General features: G+C 43.4%; 1 protein-coding gene across 1 annotated transcript in view; it reads right to left on the reverse strand.

Moving 5' to 3' along the window:
* ERLEC1 (endoplasmic reticulum lectin 1) overlaps positions 1–25,168 on the reverse strand; it is a 58,975-nt gene that overhangs the window by 9,989 nt on the left and 23,818 nt on the right. Inside the window, exons 8-10 of the mRNA XM_056567729.1 lie at positions 23,033–23,162; positions 13,720–13,878; positions 2,038–2,097 (exon numbers count right to left, since the gene is read on the reverse strand). Coding sequence (XP_056423704.1) covers positions 2,038–2,097; positions 13,720–13,878; positions 23,033–23,162 — 349 coding nt within the window. The remainder of the gene's footprint in view (positions 1–2,037; positions 2,098–13,719; positions 13,879–23,032; positions 23,163–25,168) is intronic.

Raw genomic sequence — 25,168 nt, forward strand, 5'->3', positions numbered from 1 at the left:
GGTATCCCGTTCCGATCGAAATTCCCACAGGCGTACAGGTACGTCCTTGGTCCTTAAGTACCAGGACGCAAGGGCGTATCCATACGTCTGTGGTTCCCAACAGGTTAAGTTAAAGTGCTGCTTTATATATATTATATATAGCAGGCATGCTGGGAGTTGAAGTTTTGCAACAGCTAGAGGGGCCCTGGGTGGGAAACATTGGATGAGAGAAAGGGTATTCAAAAAGAAAAGAAATTACTGTGTATTATACAACAGCTTAAAAGTACTGGAATGATTGTGATTATTTAATAGAAATAATTTACAAATCTGTTTAACTTTCTGGCACCACTTGATTTAAATGGGCACTGTCACCAACAATTTTTTTTTGTTATGTTGTAGGACTTATGTACTACAACATAACTCTAATATATAGTTAGCTCGCTTGAAACTTAACTTTTAATAGTATTTAGTAATAAGATAAATAGTCCTCAAAGTACAAAAATAATTGTAAATAAGTATAGGTGAAGAGGAGCTCAGATAAATGGTATAAGGCTCAAAACTTCCCTTATTAGATCACAAACTCCTACAAAGAGTAAACTATGTAAATATACACAAAAATACAAAGTAATTAATCCCGACGCGTTTCCCCCCCCAAAAAAAAAAAAAATATATATATATATATAGTGTGGAGTAATGCGGGGTTCATCATGGGATAAACATGTAGGAAAGAAAGTTAACAAAGATATGCAGCTGTGATACAAAAACCGCCAGTTAGTGTGGAATATAGCATGTAAGGTCCAATAGGGACCACTCACTCAGACCCTCAAGTACCGTCCTTGTTATGGGATGAATGCCCTGGGTGGCCGTGTTTAGCCCGATTAACTCCGCATTACTCCACACTATCTATTTTGGAGGGGGGGGGGGGGGGGGGGGGAGACGTTGGGATTAATAACTTTGTATTTTTGTGTATATTTACATAGTTTACTCTTTGTAGGAGTTTGTGCTCTAATAGGGGAAGCTTTGAGCCTTATACCATTTATCTGAGCTCCTCCTCACCTATATTTACAATTTTTTTTGTACTTTGAGGACTATTTATCTTATTACTAAATACTATTAAAAGTTAAGTTTTAAGCGAGCTAACTATTCACCTTCTGTGAAAACCTTGTCCATATAGCTCGAGTCATAATCAAGCTATCTTATTTACCTTCAGTGAATTTTTTTTTTTTTAAATCTCTAATATAGTTTCATTTATTTTTTTATTAAAATGGTTTAATTTACATTTGAAAACCGGCCACTAGGGGTCTCCCTCCTAGTGGCCGGCTGCAGGCTGGCGAGATGTCACGCTTGAATTCGGGCCGGGCATCGGTCCTAATTTATTCAGCCTGCACTCGCTCCCTGCCTGTCAATCAGACAGGCGTGAGCCAGCGCTGTGACAGCCTGGGCTTGAGTGCATTGGCTCCCTAGCCTTGCGCCCGCGCGGCACATGTTGTAGAGCGCTGTAAGGGATTGGGTAGCGTGGCCGTGATTTTATAGGGAGTTTTTTGGAGGCGGGATTGCACCCATTACAAACATTGTTTTCAGCACAGGGTGCCTCTAGTTGTTTCACCACAACAACTCCCAGCATGCCCTGACAGCCAATAGATGAAACAGCTGGAGGCCCCCTGTATATTTGAACAAAGGGCTGAAGTCTGCCCCCCCCCCAGCAGGCATCAGAGATGTCACGCCTGCTGGGTAAGGCTGCCTGGTAGTGAGCACACTACCAGACAGACATTAATTTTTTTTTTTTACATCTTAGAAATAACTTTAAGGCAGGGCCCCTCCCTGCCTTAAAGTTATTTCTAAGGGACAGATGGGCAATAGGCAGGGACAGAAAAAAAAAAATATATAGGATGGTGGGAGCTACTCTTTAAAAGAATGTTTTCCAGTGCAGTACCCCTTTAAAAGTATATTGGTTTTCTATGTGCTTCACCTTTTCAAGCGACAGACTCTACATGTATTATTCATAAACATTTAAAAAGAAGGCTCCAACTAGTGGATGAAGAATGTACATGCATTTACCTCATGATACTGGTGGACGTATTTTCCATAACAGAATTCATATTTCCACCATCCAACACCCTGAAAAAGTTATAAAAATAAAAATGAAGACAAATCCTTCATTATACAGAAAAAATTGAATCTACCTAGCAAAAGGAAATAAAATGAGTAGGTGTTCTCTATGGTCCTGCCATACAGATCGAAGCACATTTTCAGAGCATCAGTAAATAAACATATTATATATATTGTGTGTGTGTATATATATAATGCAATAGGAGGGACCTATGAGTGGAGGGTAAATCCAATATTATTAACATTTGACCGCTAAGCGGTCACTAAGACCCTAAATTTCCCACCCAATTTAAAACTTAACGTTTAATGAGCCGAGATTAAAATAACCTCACACATATTGATCCATGGTGCATTGATTGGCATGACACTGCATGCTATAGAAGTGAATTGAAAAATTAGACTGTGGCTGCAGTCCACAGTCTATAGTGTGAGACAATTAAAAATCTAACACATTGCCCGCCCGCCCGACGTTTCGCCACAGGCTGTGGCTTTATCAAGGGCTAAGAGGCAAATGGCCATTTGCCTCTTAGCCCTTGATAAAGCCACAGCCTGTGGCGAAACGTCGGGCGGGCGGGCAATGTGTTAGATTTTTAATTGTCTCACACTATAGACTGTGGACTGCAGCCACAGTCTAATTTTTCAATTCACTTCTATAGCATGCAGTGTCATGCCAATCAATGCACCATGGATCAATATGTGTGAGGTTATTTTAATCTCGGCTCATTAAACGTTAAGTTTTAAATTGGGTGGGAAATTTAGGGTCTTAGTGACCGCTTAGCGGTCAAATGTTAATAATGTGTATATATATACACACATACAGTGGGGATCAAAAGTTTGGGCACCCCAGGTAAAAATTTGTATTAATGTGCATAAAGAAGCCAAGGAAAGATGGAAAAAATCTCCAGAAGGCATCAAAATACAGATTAGACATTCTTATAATATGTCAACAAAAGTTAGATTTTATTTCCATCATTTACACTTTCAAAATAACAGAAAACAAAAAAATGGCGTCTGCAAAAGTTTGGGCACCCTGCAGAGTTAATATCTTGTACTGCCCCCTTTGGCAAGTATCACAGCTTGTTAACGCTTTTTGCAGCCAGCCAAGAGTCTTTCAATCCTTGTTTGAGGTATCTTTGCCCATTCGTCCTTACAAAAGTCTTCCAGTTCTTTGAGATTTCTGGGCTGTCTGTCACGCACTGCTCTTTTAAGGTCTATCCATAGATTTTCAATTATGTTGAGGTCAGGAGATTGTGAAGGCCATGGCAAAACCTTCAGTTTACGCCTCTCGATGTAATCCCCTGTGGATTTCGAGGTGTGTTTAGGATCATTATCCATTTGTAGAAGCCATCCTCTCTTTAACTTCAGCTTTTTCACAGATGGCATCAAGATAGCATCCAAAATTTGCTGAAATGTTATTGTATCAATTTTTCCTTCTACTCCTGAGATGTTCCCTGTGCCACTGGGTGCAATACAACCCCAAAGCATGATTGATCCACCCCATGCTTAACAGTTGGACAGAGGTTCTTTTCATTAAATTCTGTTCCCCTTCTTCTCCAAACGTACCTTTGCTCATTCCGGCCAAAAAGTTAAATTTTAAGCTCATTGGTCCACAGAACTTGTTTCCAAAATGCATCAGGCTTGTCTATATGTTCATTTGCAAAGTTCAAACGCTGATTTTTGTGGTGAGGATGTAGAAGAGGTTTTCTTCTGATGACTCTTCCATGAAGACCATATTAGTACAGTAACCCCCCCAACCTACGATGGCCCCGACTTATGATAAAATCGACATACGATGGCCTCTCAGAGGCCATCGCATGTCGATGTCAGCATCGACATACGATGCTTTTATATGTCGGGGCCATCGCATTAACTGCTATCCAACAGCACAAAATGCTTAAGCTGCTGTCGGATAGCAGTTTAAGCATCCCTGGCAGGTTCGCTTACCTATTCCCGCTGCTCCGGGTCCACTTAGCGATCCTCCGGTGTCTTGCGCATCTTCTCCAGGGTCCGGGCCTTGCTTTCCGGCGTCGTTATTACGTCACTACGCACGCTGCGCCGGCGCAGCAGCGTAATAACGTCACCAGAAAGTGAGGCCCGGACCCTGCAGAAGATGCGCAAGACACCGGAGGATCGCGAAGAAGACACCGGAGCAGCGGGACAGCATCGGGAGCCCCTGGGACAGCATCGGGAGCGGTGAGGACCTGGTCCGGAGCGACGGGGACAGGTGAGTACAGCTTCCTATACTTTACATTGCACGGATCCCTCAACATACGATGGATTCGACAAACGATGGGTCGTTTGGAACAAATTACCATCGTATGTTGAGAGACCACTGTACAAGTATCTCTTTATAGTGGAATAGTGTACCACAACTCCAGTGTCTGCCAGATCTTTCTGGAGGGATTATGCAGTCAAACGTGGGTTTTGAATGGTTTTTCTCACAATCCTGCGAGCTGTTCTGTCTGATATTTTTCTTGGTCTTCCAGATCTTACTTTAACTTCCACTGTTCCTGATGACTGCCATTTCTTAATTACATTCCGAACAGAGGATATAGACATCTGAAACGTTTTGCTATCTTCTTATAGCCTTCTCCAGCTTTGTGAGCGTCAACTATTTTCAGTTTCATTTTTCTAGTCAACTGCTTAGAAGAACCCATGGTGCTGATTGTTGGGGCAAGGTCAGATGAGTCTGTGCATTTAAAACCTTTGAGATTGACATCACCTGGTCTTCCCAGATGATGATTGAGAACAATCCATGCCGCTGGCAGGTCTCAGCTTTGCAAAGGGGGCAGTGCATGCTATAAATTCTGCAGGGTGCCCAAACTTTTGCAGACGCCATTATTTTGTTTTCTGTTATTTTGAAAGTGTGAATGATGGACATAAAATCTAACTTTTGTTGACATATTATAAGAATGTCAAATCTGTAATTTGATGCATTTTGGAGATTTTTCCATCTTTCCTTGGCTTCTTTATGCACATTAATACAAATTTTTACCTGGGGTGCCCAAACTTTTGACTGTACATTAAATAAATAAATATATAAATATATATATATATATATATATATATATATATATATATATATATATATATATATATATATATATATATATATATATATATATATATATACATATACATATACACACGCACATATCCATACACAGTATGGGGGATATCAAAATCTGTCCAGGGGAAAAGTTGCTGAGTTGCCCATAGCAACCAATCAGATCGCTTCTTTCATTTTACAGAGGCCTTTTCAAAAATGAAAGAAGCGATCTGATTGGTTGCTATGGGCAACGCAGCAACTTTTCCTCTAACAGGTTTTGATAAATCTCCCCCTATATCTCAACATTAGGTATCAGGGATTTATGGGATATACACTGTTAAAAACACAAGAGAAAAAAAAAAAAAAAAAAAAAACACTTGGTCTACAACACATAACATCAGGCTACCGACATACAAAAATGTTTACCCTGCAAAAAATGCAGAAATATGACCCAAAATTATGTTGACACTTTAAAGATAAAATTAATTATGTAAATTACATATATCATCTTTGCAATAATAGATAAAATACTTTATGTACGAGCAAAATATAAAAAATATATATGTTTGATGGACAAAACAGATGTAGTACAGTGATCCCTCAACATATGATGGAAATTCGTTCCAAATGAACAATCGTTAGTTGAAGGGATCCGTGCAATGATAAGTATAGGCAGTTATACTCGCCTGTCCCCAACGCTCCGGACCGTCACCGCTGCCCTGGATATCGCCCTCCATTGCCGTCGCCGCGTCCCCGGGGTGTCCCCGCTGCTCCGGACCGGCATTGCTGCCCAGGATCGTCCCTCTTCATTGCAGTCATCACGGGGCGGCGTGCGCGGCGACGTGATGACGAAGAAGGAGAGCGACGGCCATGCAGGGGATCCTGAAGAGGACAGTTCGGAGCGTCGGGGACAGGTGAGTGATCATCACCGCAGCTCACAGGGCACCTGAAACGTCTATCCGGCGGCAGCTGAAGCAGTCTGCGCTGACGTTTATGCGATGGCCCCGACATACAAAAGCATTGTATGTTGGCACTACCTGTTCCCCCATATGCGACAAAGGGGGACAGACAGTATGTACTGTTAGCCCCTTCTGGCCACTGCCCCTGCTCGCTCCACTATCTTAGCCTGGTAGGATGCAGCGTGGCCATAAGCTAGCTGAAGCCGTCAAGGGCTGAGTATGTGGCAACTGTGGTGAGTATCCCCCCACCCCCCCTGACGAACGAGCAGTAATAGCCCCGCTTCTGGGGCTGTTTATGGCGATTAAGGTGGGGTTAACACTGCCTCTCAGCAAGTTTCTATTCTGGCGGTCCCCTTTTTTGCCAGGAGTCGCCAGCACTTCTCCTACTGCAGCTCCGCGCTCAGCACCGGAGCCACTGGTCTGCTGCAGACCCGTCCGCTCTCATTAGCTCCTAACATGAACCGGGAGCCGCCACCTCATCACCTCTCGCCTGGGTCTTGCTCTTGGGGTGTTAAGCCGTCAGGAGCCCTGGGGGATATGGGGGCACGTAGCTCAGCCCTTCTCCCCCTGAGCCAGTGTGTGATGCGGGAGCCCAGACATTGGGGGTTATGGCGTCACATGGCTCCGCCCTTCTTCCCCGTATAACCAGCATGCAAACCGGGGGGGGTCAGGCAGATCCTCCTCTCTTCGACCGGTGGGTACTTTACCGTGGCAATTCTTCTCTCCACCTCCGGCGGTGTCTAACTCTGCCCCTCCTCCATTGCGGGGTCGACGGCGCTCCTTAATGAGTGCGGCACCATTGCCCTTCCTGTACTGCGGCCCGGCAGGAGCTCTTCCTATCCGGTCCGCTCTAGTCCCAGGCCCCAGACCTGCGCGGCAGCTTAGCAGGTGCTTCTCAGCGTGCTGCTCCGAGCCATCACTGCTCCTGTGGCTGCCCTCATGTCTTGGTCCTTACGGTCCCCATTCTCTCTTGGGGACCTCGCGGGCTGCTCAGAGCAGGGTGCCTGGCTCCCTGGCATATAAAACCAAAATGAACAGTGGCACACCAGGTGTCAAAAAAGAAAGGTGGTTTATTTCAAGCGCTTGCAAATGGCTGGGTGAGCCAACTGAAACGTTGCCTAACACGTTTTTTTGAATAAACCACCTTTTTTTTTGACACCTGGTGTGCCACTGTTCATTTTGGTTTTGTATCTTGGAGGGGTCCCCAACCTGGACCTGACACAGTAGGCACCCGTGCAATATAAATAGATAGATAGATATATCTATCTATCTATCTCGGTTTGGCCGATATTCACGATTTTAGACATTATCGCTATCGGCAATTAACTTGCCGATAATGCCCCGCCCCCCAACCAGAGACGACCGCTGTCGCCACTGCCCCATTGCCTCCCCCATCCCAGATTTTATAATTAACTGTTCCCAGGGTCAGTGCTACTTCTGGCTCCTGCGGCGTCCTGAGCTGTCTGTCAGATAGTTGTCCCTGAGGCTTACTTCTACGTTGGTACAACTACCATACACTTCCCACACCATGGATGGAAGTTTCGGTAACCTGCTGCTACGGTGTAGTCCCGTGTGTGTCTCCCCATGTTGCTCAACGGACCCTATACAATGCACCATGTACTAGTTCGCAGGGTTCCCTACTTTACCAGGTCCCTCTCTTCATGTCTACCATTTTCACAGTAATGCAGAGAAGGAGGAAAAGATCAGCTCACCAATAATGCAGCTTCTCTTGAACGCCAGGAAAACCTCCCTCGTGGAAACTAACTGACAGACACTGGAGCCGAGTCTCCAGGTGAGGCAATCAGCAGAGAACAAGGATGAACTTCCTGCTCCCAGTCGATAAAAATCCAAGGTTTATTTAGATCATGTTAAATTTTCTTCATCTTTAGCAAATTTGTACATGTCATACTGGGAGGAGGTAGTCTTGTTCTCCCCGTCCAACCCATTCTCCTCTCAGGTGGGTTGATACGGGAGATAGATAGATGACCTCCTCCTAGTATGGAGGGGCACTCATACCCAAGCATCTGATTTTGTTTCTTTTCTTAATAACAACAAATTTGCTTTGTCTTTCATCATGACACTTAGCAAAAAGAAAATCGATTTTTTAGATGTCACTCTTGTAGCAACTGCATACACACAATCATATCGCAAGCCGCGCTCGGGTAACAGTCTCTTTCACCCTTAACACGTAATAAAGAACTTTGAATTCGTAAGGGCGAGAAAAGCCTAGTCTAGTCAGACAGCGTACCAACATACATGTAGTGATATCAGGGCACGTCTCCAGGAGAGAGGCTATAATGCCCATTTAATAGCAAGTGAGGACTTCCAAGGGGCGGTGGGGGGTATCAGCGCTGGCCAAGATCGGACATGTCCGGTGAGTAAAAGATTTTTTTATTCAAATGCTTTTTGAATAAAAAGACAAAAAAAAAAAAAAAACTTTTACTCACCAGACGTGTCCGATCTTGGCCAGCACCGATACCCCCCACCGCCCCTTGGAAGTCCTCACCTGTTGAATATTGCCCAGGTCGGGGAGGCTGCAGACCAGATATACTCTCTCATCCACGCAGACCATTGTTGTGTGCGAGTTCACACAACCGCCTTCGGTAAGGGTTTTTTACCACTTTAAATTGGACCCTGGAGTGGCTGTTTAACGCTATGGAGCGCTCTTCTTTGTTTTAGTTTTGTACATTTAATAGCAAGGGCAGAGGGTATAGTAAATTCAAAACCACCTGATTACTATTTACATAACAAGCCAATGCAAAACCACAGTAGTCACTCAATTCCTACCCTTACTACACCATATTCTCATCAATTTCAGGCTATAAAGCAAAATTACTATTACAAAATTACTATAAAGCAAAAACACCTACCCGTCCTCAAATATGACAACAAGTGGTTCCACTTAAAGCACGCTCTCTACAAAGCCAATTTTCTCCTAGTGATTTCTCCATCACATCTTCTAGCCCAAATTGGCTATCGAGGTGGTTACAGATGTAATCGCACTAAGGCCCTCATTTACTATTGCAAACCCGACATGTTTTGTCGGGTTGTGCGCCAGTTTCGGGCGCATTGCGCCTGAAATTCAGTCTGCGCCAGAATATGCGCCTGAAATTCTGTCTGTGCCTGAATTTGCGCGTGAATTGAAAAAACCCAAACTAACTCTCCATTTTGCTAAGAAAACCCTAAAAAGGGGCGTGGTAGTCGGGAAAAGGGGGCATGTCACAGAAAAGGGGCGTGTCCCCGACATTTCCACAAAATCCCAACATATTTACTAAAGTTACCACAGAAAATGTGGTGGATTTCAGCTGAGGAAAACCCTACAGGTCAGAGCATGTGTAAAAAAAAAAAAAAAAAAATGTAGGGAAAGTGGAAACTGTAGGGAAACCTTAGTAAATACCGTGGAAAATAAATTGTCTGGAATTAAAACCCACAAAGAAACCTACACAACACTCTTAGTAAATGAGGGCCTAAATGTAGTATTTGTCAATACATGAATAATGCTACTTTCATCATGTCATGCAGAACAGGACAAAAATATGACATAAAAAGCTTTATTAACTGTCAGACTCACCATGTTTACACCATCACATGCGAAGATTGCAATGTTCAGTACATTGGATGTACCATCAGAAAGTTAAAAACCAAAAATTCAAGATCATCTTCATATACCCAACTCTAACAATATTGGTATTAGATCAATGTCCGGCATCACTAAACACATTGTGGAAAAACATTCAGGCATCATTCCCAGATTTAAGGCATTAAGGTTAGCGCTATCAAGAGTCTGTTCACCTCAGCGAGGAGGTGATTAGGGTAAGGCAGTGTTCAGACGGGAAGCGAGTGTCCATAGACAAAATCCAGAATGCTTCCCGTTTGAACACTGCCTTACTGGGTTAAATTATAAACATGATTTGTGTATATATAAGCTTTTTTTTATATCTATTCTATTCTGATTGCATGTTCATTTGGTGCGCTATTGTTTAGGTATGCATATACCAGTAATATGTTTATTTCCCTCGTTTCTTCTTACCCTCCTTTTTTTCCCCTTTCCCTTTCCTCCCCTCTCCTTTCACCTTTCCCCCCCTTCCCTTTTGTTGTCATGTGACTCTCTCCAGGTATACCTGGGAATTTAAGGCTAAGCAGTATATCTTTTGCTTGCCATGATTAAGACAAGTCGAAACGTGTTGGAGCGTTCATCCTTGTTCTCTGCTGACTACCATTTTCACAGCTGAAGGCTGGTGACCCACTTTCAGTGTGTGGTTCTTTAGGTGGGACCTGGTGTGGCCATAGGTCCCTATGCCAGATAGCCGGCCTGTGTACGCACGGTTTTCCAATCCACCAGGTCATTTCCCCCATTCCTGCCGCTCCTGCAGTCTGGTACCTCATTTTCCATGTGCGGTTCCAACAGGAGTATCTCTGTGGGTCCTTTGGACCTCTCATTGGACCATTTATACCTGTTGTCAGACTGTGCCTACATGTTTCCGGCCCCACATGCTTTCTTCACCTCTTGCGTCTTCAACAGCAGTCCTGGTGTGTAGCACCCTTAGGAGATGGGGTGTGGGCATTTCCTGCAAGTTCCATAGACTTTCACACTTCCAGCAGCACTCTCTGTTCCCCTTTCTAAGAGTTCCTTGTTTGTCTATTAGGGGCATGGTTGTGACACACCGTTGGGTGCCGAGTCTGTCTTCCGTACTGCCGGACTTTTGGATGTCTGCAGTTTCTTTCAGATCTGCTGTCTTAGTACCCCACTACTATCATGAGGAATCCATGCATGTGTCCCTACGTATACTACGGTCCCTCTGCATGTGTGGAGCCCACCTTCCTTTCTGTCGGCGGGGTGTACCTCAGGCCTTACTGTAGTTTTGTTTCCACAGGTCTGCGGTGGTTGAGCACCTCTGTTCCGGCATGGGGCATGGCAGGGCGTCACAGTCAGTTCAGTGCTGCTTCTTCAGTACCTGGCACATCACACTTTGTCAATCTCCCTTCCACACTATGCCTGTGTGCTTTCTGTTCACTATTGCAGCCTGCCTCTCTTTCTGTTTCTTGGTTGTCTACTGCTGCTCATGCAGCCTTGGCACTCTCCCCTGTTGGAGGGGTTTATGCAATCAGGTATGGCTCGGCAACAGCCAGTCTAGCCACCGTCTGAAGTTTGGGTCCAGTCATTGCTCTCCTCCCTCTTCAGCACAATCTCCCTAGTAAGGTGTGTTCCTTCCTCCCTTGTCTGTGTCAGTTGCGCTTCACCGACACCGCAGTCTTCTAGAGTAACCTTCCTGTCCAGAACCTGGGAGTCTCAGCCGGGTTCCCTTTTTGTTTCCCTCTCAGTTTCAGTCCTAACGAATGTTGTTTCAGAGCTCTCTGGTCCACTTGGACCGCTGGGTCCAAGACCGGTTGGTCTCCTTTACTTGGACACTATTCTAGGATGCTGTGGCGTGCCTTCTTTTCTAGGTCAGCCCTCCTGGTTCCTTGGGCCTTAGTGAAGGTTGATGTCTCGGGCATGTGTAGCTGTCCTACCCAGACTTCTCCGTGATCCATTTATGGGGCGGTCTTTCTGTATCGCACTACTTCTGGTTTCGGCACAGATGTTTGTCACCTGGAGAGTTTTGCAGGGTTTACTTACCCTTCGGGTGCAAGTCTTCCAGGAGACGCTGGGACCTTCAGTTCCCATTTTGGTTGACCCGGTTTTCCAGGATGCTCCTTTTCAGGGTCTTCCTTTCTTGACCGTTTATTCTTCCAGGTGACTCAGGAACCTCCAGTTCCCATGTCTGTCGCTCTGGTGTTGCGGGATGCCCCATTTTCTGAGCCTTCCGCTCCTTTTTTTTTTTTTAGCCGTTATTGACTTCCGTCTCCTCCTTCGGGGTCCATCTTTTCTTGAGATGGAGGGCGTTCTGGTCGTCCGGATTACGCCTCTCCAGCTGTTTCGTTTCCCATTGCGGGCACCTGGATCAGGGTTTTGGGTCTGCAGATGTTCAGATCATCGATCTTCTGCACCAACTGATTTCTGTCTTTTTCTCTTTTTCCAGTGGTTTTCTGGACTCTGCCTTCTGTGCTCGCCTTCTGCTCAGGCATACGTTGCTCTCCCTGCCGTTTTTCTGCCATGTTCTCTTGAACCGGTTGACTCTGGATAGGGTTGTCTTTTTGTGCCCTTTTCCATTCTTGTTTTCCAGCTGCGTTAGCCCTCTGTCTGGTTCTGTGTTCCTTGGAGTTTATTTCCTACCTCCATGGTTCCGGCCCATCTGGCTTCCTAGTTGACTCTTTCTTGTCTCTCTATATGGACCGGGGGTTTAGAGTGTCTGCCACGGATGGTCCCTTTCTTTGGTGTCCCAGTCCATCTCCATGGATGGGGGGACCTTCCGAGAGCTTGGTTTCTGGGCCTGGGTTCTCGTCAGCAGGCCTTACGGACGAATGGGTTCGGTCTTGGGACAGATTCCCCTTTCGCTGTTGATTGTTCTTCCCACCCTAGGGGACTGCTTTGGTACGTCCCATCAGTATAGGTGTCCCCCAATGAAGAGCGACTTAGAAAAGGAGATTTTTTTTGTACTCACCATAAAATCTCTTTCTTGTAGCCTTCATTGGGGGACACCGCACCCACCCATTTCTGCATTTGTCCAGATATTCTTTTCCTGATATTGGGTTTTTATTTTAATCCAGGATTCCTTTTTACGGTCCTTTGGACATATTTATTTGTTGGCTTCTCCTCCTGCCAGGGAGGAGCCGACTTTTTTTTCCCCTAGTGTCAGTGACTCCTAGTGGCAAGAGCATATACCCCATCAGTATAAGTCTCCCCCAATGAAGGCTACGAGAAAGATTTTACGGCGAGTACAAAAAAATCTATTTTTATGGAGGCTGCCATCTTGCTTAACAGAATTTAGCGATATGCTTTACAGCAAGACCCATGGACATAGACTACAATAGACAGGCACTGGAGACATTACTAGGCATTCTCTGACCTTTCCATTGGTCATTCTACAGGGAGGGGGAGGATCAGCTCTGTTGTGAATTTAGTGTTCTCTCTACTAGAATCACCTTTTGAATGGGGGCTGTCAGCAGAATATTTTCAGCAGCGGAAAATCCTCCGCAGACCCCATTGAAGCGCCAATGGGTCTGCAGCGAAAACCCACTGACGAAAATCTACTGTGAACAGCCCACCTCCATTCAAACTCGCAGAGGAAAACATCATGCAAGTTTGTAATCAAATCTGCTTGTGTGTATGAGCATTACGGCTGCTTAGCTCAAGAAGTACTGCCTGTGCTTAAAATTAACTCTTCAATAAATCCTTTTAGTTGGTGATCTTGAATATATATTTGCAAAATCAGGGTTAAAACATTCCAGTTGCACGTCAAACACCTGTAGCTTGTTTTAAGTTTCAATCGCCAGTATAAGATTATACAGGGAGACCTATTGTGGTCTCCTGTATAATAATAATAAAAAAAAAAAAAAAAAAAAAAAAAGGATTATACAGAGAGCAAAGATGTGTGGCCAAAGCTTAACTAAAGCAATTCATTTTAATTATAACTATTTCAAAAACATTTCTACATAGAAAAAATTAAATAGATGAAAGTTCAAAATTGTAACTACAACTACATTCTACATTACTTTATCCAAAGTAAAACATGAAGGTCTTACACCATGAAAACAGTACGATCCTGTGAGAAACTCTTTGATTAGTTGCTCATCGGTCAGCTTGGAGATGTGTGTGGTCCCTACAGTGACTTGCTGCTGAGAACCCACTGTCACCGGCTTATGGATGGTGGAGAACTTGTCCTTTAATACCTGCCGCTCTTCCTGGAATTATACAATCAGGGTCAGAGTTACCAAAAATATATTTATTGCAAAGTGCTGAACAGCATGTAATATTAGTCAAAGGAAACAAGGGTAAACATAGAACAAAGTTATCATTACTACATCATTTAAAGCGTACCTGTCAGATCCCACAAAAAAACTAAACTGTTATGTTACTCAATACCTCATCCTGATCATGTAATTTTTATGTCTCCATCACTGATATTTCACTATAAAATAGTATATTACAGCTGCTCAATGTCTTTTCAATTGTCTCAAGGGGAGGGGGGCGTGTCCTTCTCGTGCCTGCACTGTGATGATTCCTAACTCATTTGACTCACTGCTCTTGGAGGAGCATGGCAGCCCTGCTCTGTAACAGTTTCCTCTCTGGTTTTATGCTGTACACATACAATTATTGGAGACTGCCTGTACTCTACCACCAAAGACAATATGGTGAGGGTATAACTTTCTGATTCCATAGCAATAGTCCCGATCAGCTACGCTGAGCTGCCAGGATAGTTTTACTATCAGTTTAGATGCCTCAATCAACTTTGATCGTGGTGTCTAAAGGGTTAATGCCGGGCATCGACCCGATCGGTGGTGCCCGGCATTAGCCGTGGGTCCTGGCTGCCCGTAGCAACTGGGACCCCCAGGGTTTAATCCTTTCTCTGCTCGTAAGAACGGTTTAAAACCCGTTAGCGGGCGGAGGCGTATAGATACGCCCTGAGTCCTTAAGGACTCGGGAACAGGGTCGTACCCATACACCGTGCGTCCTTAAGGGGTTAACGTCAATGGAGTTCGGTGCCAGTTCAGCTGGGGTACGGGAGCGCACGGTTTTCCCCTCCCCCAGCCAGATTCAGCAGCCGTACGCTCCAACCACAGTGTGAATGCAGCCTTATAGCAGTGTTGCTTCAAGCTGTGTTCCTCCTGCAGCCTTGCCAATCATCCATCTCATGTCCATGACCCTTGGACACCCTCATGCTACTGTGGGACTCAAGAGGTATGAGGACCCCTAGTGGTGGGAGTCAATCCACCATCTAATACTGAAGGTCTATCCTGATGATAGGCCATAAATTTGTATAGCCCAAATAACCCCTGTAACTATGGTATAGATTCCCATTGAGAAAAATAGAATGTTGATTTAACGCAGAATCTGTGTTGAGATCAACAAACACTGACAATTCTATTTTCCACTACCTTAATGTTGCCCTGTATGGTTTCAATTTTACATCCAAAAGTTAAGATAATGTGTGTCTTTTAAGGGGTACTCTGGTGGAAATCAATTTGCTCCAGAAAGTTAAACAGATTTGTAAATTACTTCTATTAAAAAATCTTAATCCTTCCAGTACTTAACTTCCTCTGTAGTATACAGCAGCTGATGAGTTCTTTTCTTTCTGACCACAGTGCTCTCTGCTGAAACCTATCTGTGTCAGGAACTGTTCAGAGTAGGAGCAAATCCCCATAGCAAACCTCTCCTGCTCTGGACAGTTCCTGACATGGACAGAGGTGTCAGCAGAGAACACTGTGGTCAGAGAGAAAATAACTCAAAACTCTACTTCCTCTGTAGTACAGCAGCTGGTAAGTACTGGAAGGATTAATATTTTTTAATAGAAGTAATTTACAAATCTGTTTAACTTTCTGCCACCATATGTTTCTGCAGGAATTTATATTATCCCTCCTTCCTTCTGTACTTTTCTCAGTTTAGTTTCAGGAACGATAGGCATATATACAGTGGTGGTCTAGGCTGATTTATCTGTAACTAGGAAGAAGTGGAAGTCTCTCCTATTGCAATACCTACCGTATTTAGGAGTTGCAGACAGAAGAATGTCAATTGCTTAAAGGAGTTTTCACAAATTGCAAAGTTATCCCTTATCCACAAATTCTCATAGAGTATAAACAGAGCATCAGCATGCAAGGGCAGAGGACTCTGTCCCAATTCTTGAGATACAGCTGTTGAATTCTCTGGGATCAGATTGTTATCCACTATCCTGTAGCTAGGGGATCACTTTGCAAGCTGGGAAAAGACCTTTAGGGTACATTCACAGCTATTGTGTCTGCTGTAGATTTTCTATGTTCAGTCATTTTGTTACATTCATTTATTTAACATCAAATCTGCAGCAAACATGGTATGTTTAAATGCACCTTAACCCCTTAACGACAATGGACGTAAATGTACGTCATGGTGACGTGGTACTTAACGCACCATGACGTATATTTACGCGCCGACATGATCGCGAGCACCGGAGCGGTGCTCGCGTCATGCCCGGCAGGTCCCGGCTGCTATCAGCAGCCAGGGACCCGTCGGTAATGGCAGACATCCGCGATCGCGCGGATGTCCGCCATTAACCCCTCCGATGTAGTTATCAATACAGATCACGGCATCTGCGCCAGCGGTACTTTGAACAGATGATCCCCCATTTCCCATTTTACCCCCCAAAAAGCGTAAAAAAAAATTAATACACATATTTGGTATGCCGCGTGCGTAAAAGTCTGAACTATTAAAATATATTGTTAATCATCCCGTATGGTGAACGGCGTAAACATAAAAAAAAAAAAGTCCAAAATTGCTGCTTTTTTGTCACATTATATTCCCAAAAAATTAATAAATAAAACCTAAGCAAAAATGATACTGATAAAAACTACAGATCATGGCGCAAAAAATGAGCCCTCATATCGTCCCATATACGGAAAAATGAGAAAGTTATAGGTAGTCAAAATAGGGCAATTTCAAACATACTAATTTTGTTAAAATGGTTTGAGATTTTTTTTAAGTTATAGAGAAGAATATAATCATGGGTATCATTTTAATCGGATTGACCCACAGAATAAAGAAAACATGTCATTTTTACCGGAAAGTGTACAGCGTGAAAACAAAACCTTCCAAAATCTGCTAAATTGCGGGTTTCTTTTCAATTTTCCCACATAAATAACATTTGTTTGGTTGCGCCGAACATTTTATGGTAAAATAAGTGATGTAATTACAAAGTACAATTGGTGACGCAAAAAACAAGCCCTCATATGGGTCTGTGGATGGAAATATAAGAGTTATAGTTTTTAGAAGGCGAGGAGGAAAAAACGAAAATGCAAAAATAAAATTGGTCTGGTCCTTAAGGCCAAAATGGGCCTGGTCCTTAAGGGTCTATTCACACGTACAGTATCCTGTGCATATTTGATTCTCAGGATTTGAAGCTGTATTCAGAAATTCTGTTTACATAAAACCCTGTGCATCAAATCTATGCAGGAAATTGTACATGTGAATAGACCCTTAACCTCTTAAGGACCCAGGACGTATGGGTACGTCCTGGGTCCCGGTCCTGCGATATAATGGTGACCCGGCATCATATTGCGGCGGGCCCGGCGTCATAGTGAAGCCGGGACCCGCCTCTAATAGCGCGCGGCACTGATCGCTCAAAGCTGAGCCGCGCGGCTAGAAATGAAAGTAAAAGTGCCCGGCTAGCTCAGGGAGCTGTTCGGGATCGCCGCGGTATAATCGCGGCATCCCGAACAGCTGTAGCACAGGAGGAGGTCTTCTTACCTTCTCCTGTGCTGTCCGATCGCCAAATGAATGCTTCAAGCCTGAGATCCAGGCTTGAGCATTCAATCGCCGAAAACACTGATTGATCCATTCCTATGGAGATGGATCAATCAGTGTAAAAGATCAGTTAATGCAATGTTATAGCCCCTTATGGGAGCTATAATATTGCATAAGAAAAGTGTAAAAAAAATCATTAACCCTTTCAATTATCCCTTCCCCTAATAAAAGTTTGAATCACCCGGCGTTTCCAAGAATAAAAAAAAAAAGTGTAAATAAAAATAAACATATGTGGTATCGCCGCGTGTGGAAATGTCAGAATTATAAAAATATATCGCTTTTTAAACCGCTCGTTCAATGGCGTACGCACGAAAAAATTCCAAAGTCCAAAATAGCGCATTTTTGATCACTTTTTATACCACAAAAAAGTGGATAAAAAGTGATCAAAAAGTCTGATGAGAACAATAATGGTACTGCTAAAAACTTCAGATCACGGCGCAAAAAATGAGCCCTAATAGCCCCCTTAAGACAGAAAAATAAAAAAGTTATAGGGGTCAGAAGATGACCATTTTAAACATATAAATTTTCCGGCATGTATTCATGATTTTTTTTCAATTCAACCGTATGGACCTACAGAAGATAAGGTGTCATTTTTGCCCAAAAATGTACTGCGTAAAAACGGAAGCCCCCAAAACTTACAAAATAGTGTTTTTTCATCAATTTTGTCATACATTGATTTTTTTTCCCGTTTCACCGTAGATTTTTGGGTAAAATTACTAATGTCATTACAAAGTAGAATTAGTGACGCAAAAAAAAAAGCTATTATATAGAATTTTAGGTGAAAATTTTAAAGAGTTATGATTTTTTAAAGTTAAGGAGGAAAAATTGAAAGTGAAAGAACTGAAAAAGCCCGGGTCCTTAACCCCTTAAGGACCCAGGACGTCCTGTGACGTCCTGGCACCCTGGGCTTTAAGGACCCAGGACGTCCTGTGACGTCCTGGCGTATTCCGGTCCCTGCCGCTCGCCGGGCAGAGATCGGAACCGGATGCCTGCTGAAATGCTTCAGCAGGCATCCAGGGCAAACGCCGAGGGAGGCCATGTAGGCCCCCATGTCGGCGATCGTCGCAAATCGCGAGGGAAATCGCCCCTGCGATCTGCGGCAATACCGGGCTGATCGGGTCTCTGGGACCCGACCGCCTGGTAATTTTGCATGTTCCCGGTTGTCACAGACAGCCAGGACCATGCTGGAGGGTAGGACCGCCGCTAACCGACCAATCGCGGGGGGGTGTTTACTTCCTCCCGCCCTGCCCGGCCCCTGGAAGTCCGGAGAGAACAGGAGGAAGACGGGAGGACGCGGCGGGGGGACGGGGGAGTGCTGGGGCCCGGAAGACCCGGATCCCGGCGATGAATACGGCGGCGACAGGCTAGTTCCTCTTCAGCCACGGTCAGGCCCTTTACAGCAATGCACATTGCCATAAAGCGACATGAATTGCTGTAATGGCACCCTGTATACTACAACTCCCAGCATGCCCAGACAGCCCTTGGCGTCTGGGCATGCTGGGAGTTGCAGTTTTGCAACATCTGGAGGTCCACAGTTTTGTGACCACTGTGCCCTTCCAGATGTTGCAAAACAACACATCCTCAGCATGCCCTTACTGTCCAGGCATGCTGGGAGTTGTAGTTCTATAACATCTAGCCCTTCAGATGTTGCAGAACTACAACTCCCAGCATGCCTGGTCTGCAAACTGTAGTCCTCCAGATGTTGCAAAACTACAACTCCAAGCATGCTGGGAGTTGTAGTTCGGCTCTAAAGATGTTGCCGAACTACTACTTCCAGCATGCCTGAGAATGTTTGGGAGTAGTGGTTTTGCAACAACTGGAGGCACACTGGTTGGGAAACATTGTCTGTTTCCTAACTCAGTGTTTCCCAACCCATGTGCCTCCAGCTGTTGCAAAACTATAACTACCAGCATGCACTGATAGACTGTGCATCCTGGGAGTTGTAGTTTTGAAACAGCTGGAGGTTCCCCCCCTGCGAATGTACAGGGTACATTCACATGGGCAGGGGGCTTACAGTGAGTATCAGGCTGCAAGTTTGCGATGCAGCAAATTTTGCGCGGTAGGCAAACTCGCAGCGGGAAACTTGCTGTAATCCCCCGTCCGTGTGACTGTACCCTAAAAACACTACACTAACACAAAACAAAATAAAAAGTAAAAAAACACTACATATACACAGCCCCCCTCCCCAATAAAAATGAAAAACGTCTGGTACACCACTGTTTTCAAAATGGAGCCTCCAGCTGTTGCAAAACAACAACTCCCAGTATTGCCGGACAGCCGTTGACTGTCCAAGCGTGCTGGGAGTTTTGCAACAGCTGGAGGCACCCTGTTTGGGAATCACTGGCGTAGAATACCCCTATGTCCACCCCTATGCAAATCCCTAATTTAGGCCTCAAATGCGCATGGCGCTCTCACTTTGGAGCCCTGTCGTATTTCAAAGCAACAGTTTAGGGTCACATATGGGGTATCGCCGTACTCGGGAGAAATTGCCTAACAAATTTTGGGGGCTTTTTCTCCTTTAACCCCTTATGAAAAGGTGAAGTTGGGGTCTACACCAGCATGTTAGTGAAAAAAAATTAATTTTTTACACTAACATGCTGGTGTTGCCCTATACTTTTCATTTTGACAAGAGGTAAAAGGGAAAAAAGCCCCCAAAATTTGTAATGCAATCTCTCCCGACTACGGAGATACCCCATATGTGGGCGCAAAGTGCTCTGGGGGTGCACAACAAGGCCCAGAAGGGAGAGTGCACCATGTACATTTGAGGCGATTTGCACAGGGGTGCTACTTGCACAGGGGTGGCTGATTGTTACAGCGGTTTTGACAAACACAAAAAAAACAAAACCCAACATGTGACCCCATTTCGGAAACTACACCCCTCACGCAATGTAATGAGAGGTGCAGTGAGAATTTACACCCCACTGGTGTCTGACAGATCTTTGGAACAGTGGGCTGTGCAAATAAAAAAAATTTGTACAGCCCACTGTTCCAAAGATCTGACAGACACCAGTGGGGGGGTAAATGCTCACTGTACCCCTTGTTACGTTCCTCAAGGGGTCTAGTTTCCAAAATGGTATGCCATGTGGGGGATTATTTTGCTGTCCTGGCACCATAGGGGCTTCCTAAATGCGACATGCCCCCCGAGCAAAATTTGCTCTCAAAAAGCCAAATATGACTCCTCCTCTTCTGAGCATTGTAGTTCGCCCATAGTGCACTTCAGGTCAACTTATGGGGTACCTCCATACTCAGAAGAGATGGGGTTACAAATTTTGGGGGGTATTTTCTGCTATTAACCCTTGCAAAAATGTGAAATTTGGGGGGGGGGGGGGGAATTTTGTGAAAAATGTTTTTTTTTTTTTTTTTACGTATGCAAAAGTCGTGAAACTCCTGTGGGGTATTAAGGCTCACTTTATTCCTTGTTACGTTCCTCAAGAGGTCTAATTTCCAAAATGGTATGCCATGTGGGTATTTTTTGCTGTCCTGGCACCATAGGGGCTTCCTAAATGAGACATACCCCCGAGCAAAATTTTCTCTCAAAAAGCCAAATATGACTCCTTCTCTTCTGAGCATTGTAATTCACCCGTAGTGCACTTCAGGTCAACTTATGGGGTACCTCCATACTCAGAAGAGATGGGGTTACAAATTTTGGGGTGGTATTTTCTGCTATTAACCATTGCAAAAATGTGAAATTTGGGGGAAACACATTTGTGGGGTATTTCTAAGATGAGGACCCTTCAAATCCACTTCAAACCTGAACTGGTCCCTAAAAAATTGTGATTTTGGAAATTTTGTGAAAAATTGGAAAATTGCTGCTGAACTTTGAAGCCCTCTGGTGTCTTTCAAAAGTAAAAACACATCAATTTTATGATGCAAATAAAGTGGACATATTGTATATGTGAATAAAAAAAATTATTTGGATTATCCATTTTTCTTACTAGCAGAGAGCTTCAAAGTTAGAACAATGCTAAATGTTCACATTTTCATCAAATTTGGGGATTTTTTACCAAGAAAGGATGCAAGTTATGGAAAAATTTTACCACTATGTTAAAGTAGAATATGTCACAAAAAAAACAATCTCTGAATCAGAATGATAACTAAAAGCATTCCAGAGTTATTAATATTTAAAGTGACAGTGGTCAGATGTGCAAAAAATGGCCGGGTCCTAAGGTGCAAAATGGCTGGGTCCTTAAGGGGTTAAAGAGGTATTCCAGGCCAAAACTTTTTTTATATATCAACTGGCTCCTGAAAGTTAAACAGATTTGTAAATTACTTCTATTAAAAAATCTTAATCCTTTCAATAGTTATTAGCTTCTGAAGTTGAGTTGTTGTTTTCTGTCTAACTGCTCTCTGATGACTCAAGTCCCGTGAGCTGTGCAGTTCCTATGGCGATATTCTCCCATCATGCACAGCTCCCGGGACGTGACATCATCATTGAGCAGTTAGACAGAAAACTTCAGAAGCTAATAACTATTGGAAGGATTAAGATTTTTTTTTAATAGAAGTAATTTACAAATCTGTTTAACTTTCCGGAGCCAGTTGATATATATTAAAAAAGGTTTTGCCTGGAATACCCCTTTAAGGGGTTAAAAGGGGTTATCCACCGTAAGGTGATTTTAGTACGTACTTGCCTGACAGTAATGGACATGCTTAGGAAATGGCTATGTTGTTAGATTACCATAACTCTGAGGCTATTTCCTGTTGAAGTTCGTTCCCTTAAAGGGGTACTCTGCCCCATGACATCCCCCATCCTTTGGATAGGGAATAAGATAAGATGTCTGATCGCAGGGGTCCCGCCGATGGACGTCATCACTTGTCATCAGCTGCACGGAGCGAAGATCACTCCGTGTCTGATGACTCACAATACAGGGGCCAGAGTATTGTGGCGTCATGGTCCCGCCCCCTCGTGACACAACACTCCGCCCACTTAATGCAAGTCTAGGGGAGGGGGTGTGGTGGCCCTCACGCTCCCTCCCATAGTGTTGCATTGAGGGCGTGGCCTGACCCCGCGATCAGACATCTTATCCCCTATCCTTTGGATAGGGGATAAGATGTCTTGGGGCAGAGTACCCCTTTAAACTACAAATCCCATGATTCCTTGTTTGTAAGTGTGAGGTCACTTTTCTCCCTCCCACCCATTTAGACACACCTGTGCTATGCTGCAATAGACCAGTGTTTTCTGACCAGGGTTTCTCCAGCATTTGCAAAACTTCAATTCTTTGGAGACTGATCTCCTTCCCACCCAGCGGTCGCTCCACCTATTGAAGCAGACAGGCTCCTTCTGAACACCTGACTAGTGATGAAATGTCTCCGGGCGCACTGCAACCTGGGAAAACCTGAGACAACACTCATTTTATATGCTGTTAAAAATAAACATTGGGGCCAAAATAACAGAAGAATTGCGAGGCCACCATGAAGCACAGATACAGGCACTATTACACTAACTTTACAGCCCATCACATATTAAAATAAAATAAAAAATGTTGGTTTTAGTTTTGAATCTATCCATGGGAGCATTCTATCCTCCCTTTTAGTGTGTGCTCACGTGTCCAACACTAAATAAATTACCTCTTTGTTTGGCTTAAATGGTGCCCTGATCATCTCCCGCTGCTGTTCAAGTTTCTCTAAGCTTTGTGGCCTTAGTGGTGATCCTGGCATCGACTGGCAAAAGATGTCATTTATAGGAGAGGTTTTAAACCTGTGTGATGAACAGAAAATCATATGCTCATAAATTTCAGAATGTTGTGCTAATTATACACCACATTTAATAGTATATCGGACATCTTGTATAAGTCCGCCATATTGTGTATACTGTATAGACAATGTCTTAGTTTTACTGAAGAACGTTGCAGTCATTAGCATCTGTGAGCATTCCAGAACTGTGACCTTGTTCTAAGCAGCGCTAGCCTTGTGTCTATGTTATTGTAACTTACAATTAATGGATGAGAGAGAGAGCAAGAGAGCGCGAGAGAAAGCGAGAGAGAGATTCACACGTCTGTGTGAAAGAGACCACCATGGTATTCTTATCTCTCCAATAAATTTGGATGTCTAGGTAGGCCCCAAGATGTCTGAGAATCCAGGTTTTAAATTACTTATGTCAAAAATAATCCCTGCATTTATAATTTAGGGCTCCAACACGTCAAGTGTGGAATGTGGGTTTGAATCCAACATTGAACAGTTATCCCTTAATGGTAATAATGCTAATTGCTTATGCAATAGCACCCCCTTGGGTATGGGTAGTTGACATTACACCGACAGGAAAGGCATTATGGGTGATATGCTCAATACATTCTGGATAATATAGTGATGTCATAGTCATTACCATAAGTACACGCCCAACCCACATTCATTGGGGAATTCCAATATAGGAGGGTGTGTAATCAAAAAGTTTGGTAAATCAGATGTTAGGGACTGTAGATAGACACAAGAGGAGGAGAGACAAGGGAGGGGGAAAAAAAAGAAAGAACTCTCTCCCACACACAGGAAAGAGGTCCAAACAAGGTGGAAAAGCCATGTGAGATCCCAGCAAGCTGGACTGATCCCACGGTACCAGACAAATTGCTATTCATGACAATGAGGTTGACCGTTCAGTGTTCCTAGGACCAGAAACAAAGTTCTTGCATTGACTTGGTAAGACACAAAAATGGTGTTCCATTTAATTAGGACCAATCTGGATAATGTGGATGGAATGATATTTAGATTGGCGAATAAATAAATTAAATAAAATTATTATTTCCATATTGAGATTAGTGTTTTAGGATATTGTGAGACTTCATTCTAACTGCAGAAGAATGAAGACTCAAGCTATCAAAGCATTAAATAATTGCTTATACATATTAATAGAATTATTACTCGCCAAACTAAGTGTTATAAGTATATTTCCCACACATGAAACTTGTTTCAAGTTCTTCCTCCTAAAATATAGTCTAGCAAGATCATAAAGCTCTGCTATTTGTCTTAATGTCTTACCAAGATCATGTATAGAAAATAGTCCAGAATGGGGTGGAAGTATTCTTCCATGTTTATATTCTTAGATGGATTTGCCCATTCATGGAGTCATGTGATTTGTAGTTGGTTAGAAGGGGAAAGGGAGTGTATTTAGAATTCCATATTGAAATATTTATGATTAGATATTGCCCATCTTGATATCATGAAGTTCCTCTGTACAGAGTGATATGTAACCTATTTCTTATACGATATCCTAACCTAGTAGCTTTTGTTTCATTGTAACAAGTTACTTACTATTCACATGTGTTGTTTTACTATATGTAGTCAATTAACAAGCTTGTAATGTTTACTAATATATCTAATTGATATTCATTTGCATATATCATTGTATTTTACTCATTTATGTTTATAACCTTATAACCAATAAATCTGCATACTTTTATAATACCTGTGTATTATTGTATATTGCAAAACTACATCCTTAAGCGTTAATGTCATCCCATCATAAAAAGAACTTGTTGATATCTGAGGAAATAGTCGGACTCAGATGTAAATTGTATTGATTGGCTTTGTCTACAATTCACCAGGTCATAATTTTGATATTTTTAATAATTTTCATGATTTTAAATTTCATATTTTTTATGACCATAATTCATAATTGAGTTATTACCGCACGACAGGAATCATCTACAATTTATATTGCACCAATGCAGCATTTTCCAGTGCTGAAATATTGGAATCAATATAAAAAGCCCA

Source organism: Hyla sarda, chromosome 3, assembly GCF_029499605.1.
Source record: "Hyla sarda isolate aHylSar1 chromosome 3, aHylSar1.hap1, whole genome shotgun sequence".
Classification (NCBI taxonomy): Eukaryota; Metazoa; Chordata; class Amphibia; order Anura; family Hylidae; genus Hyla; species Hyla sarda.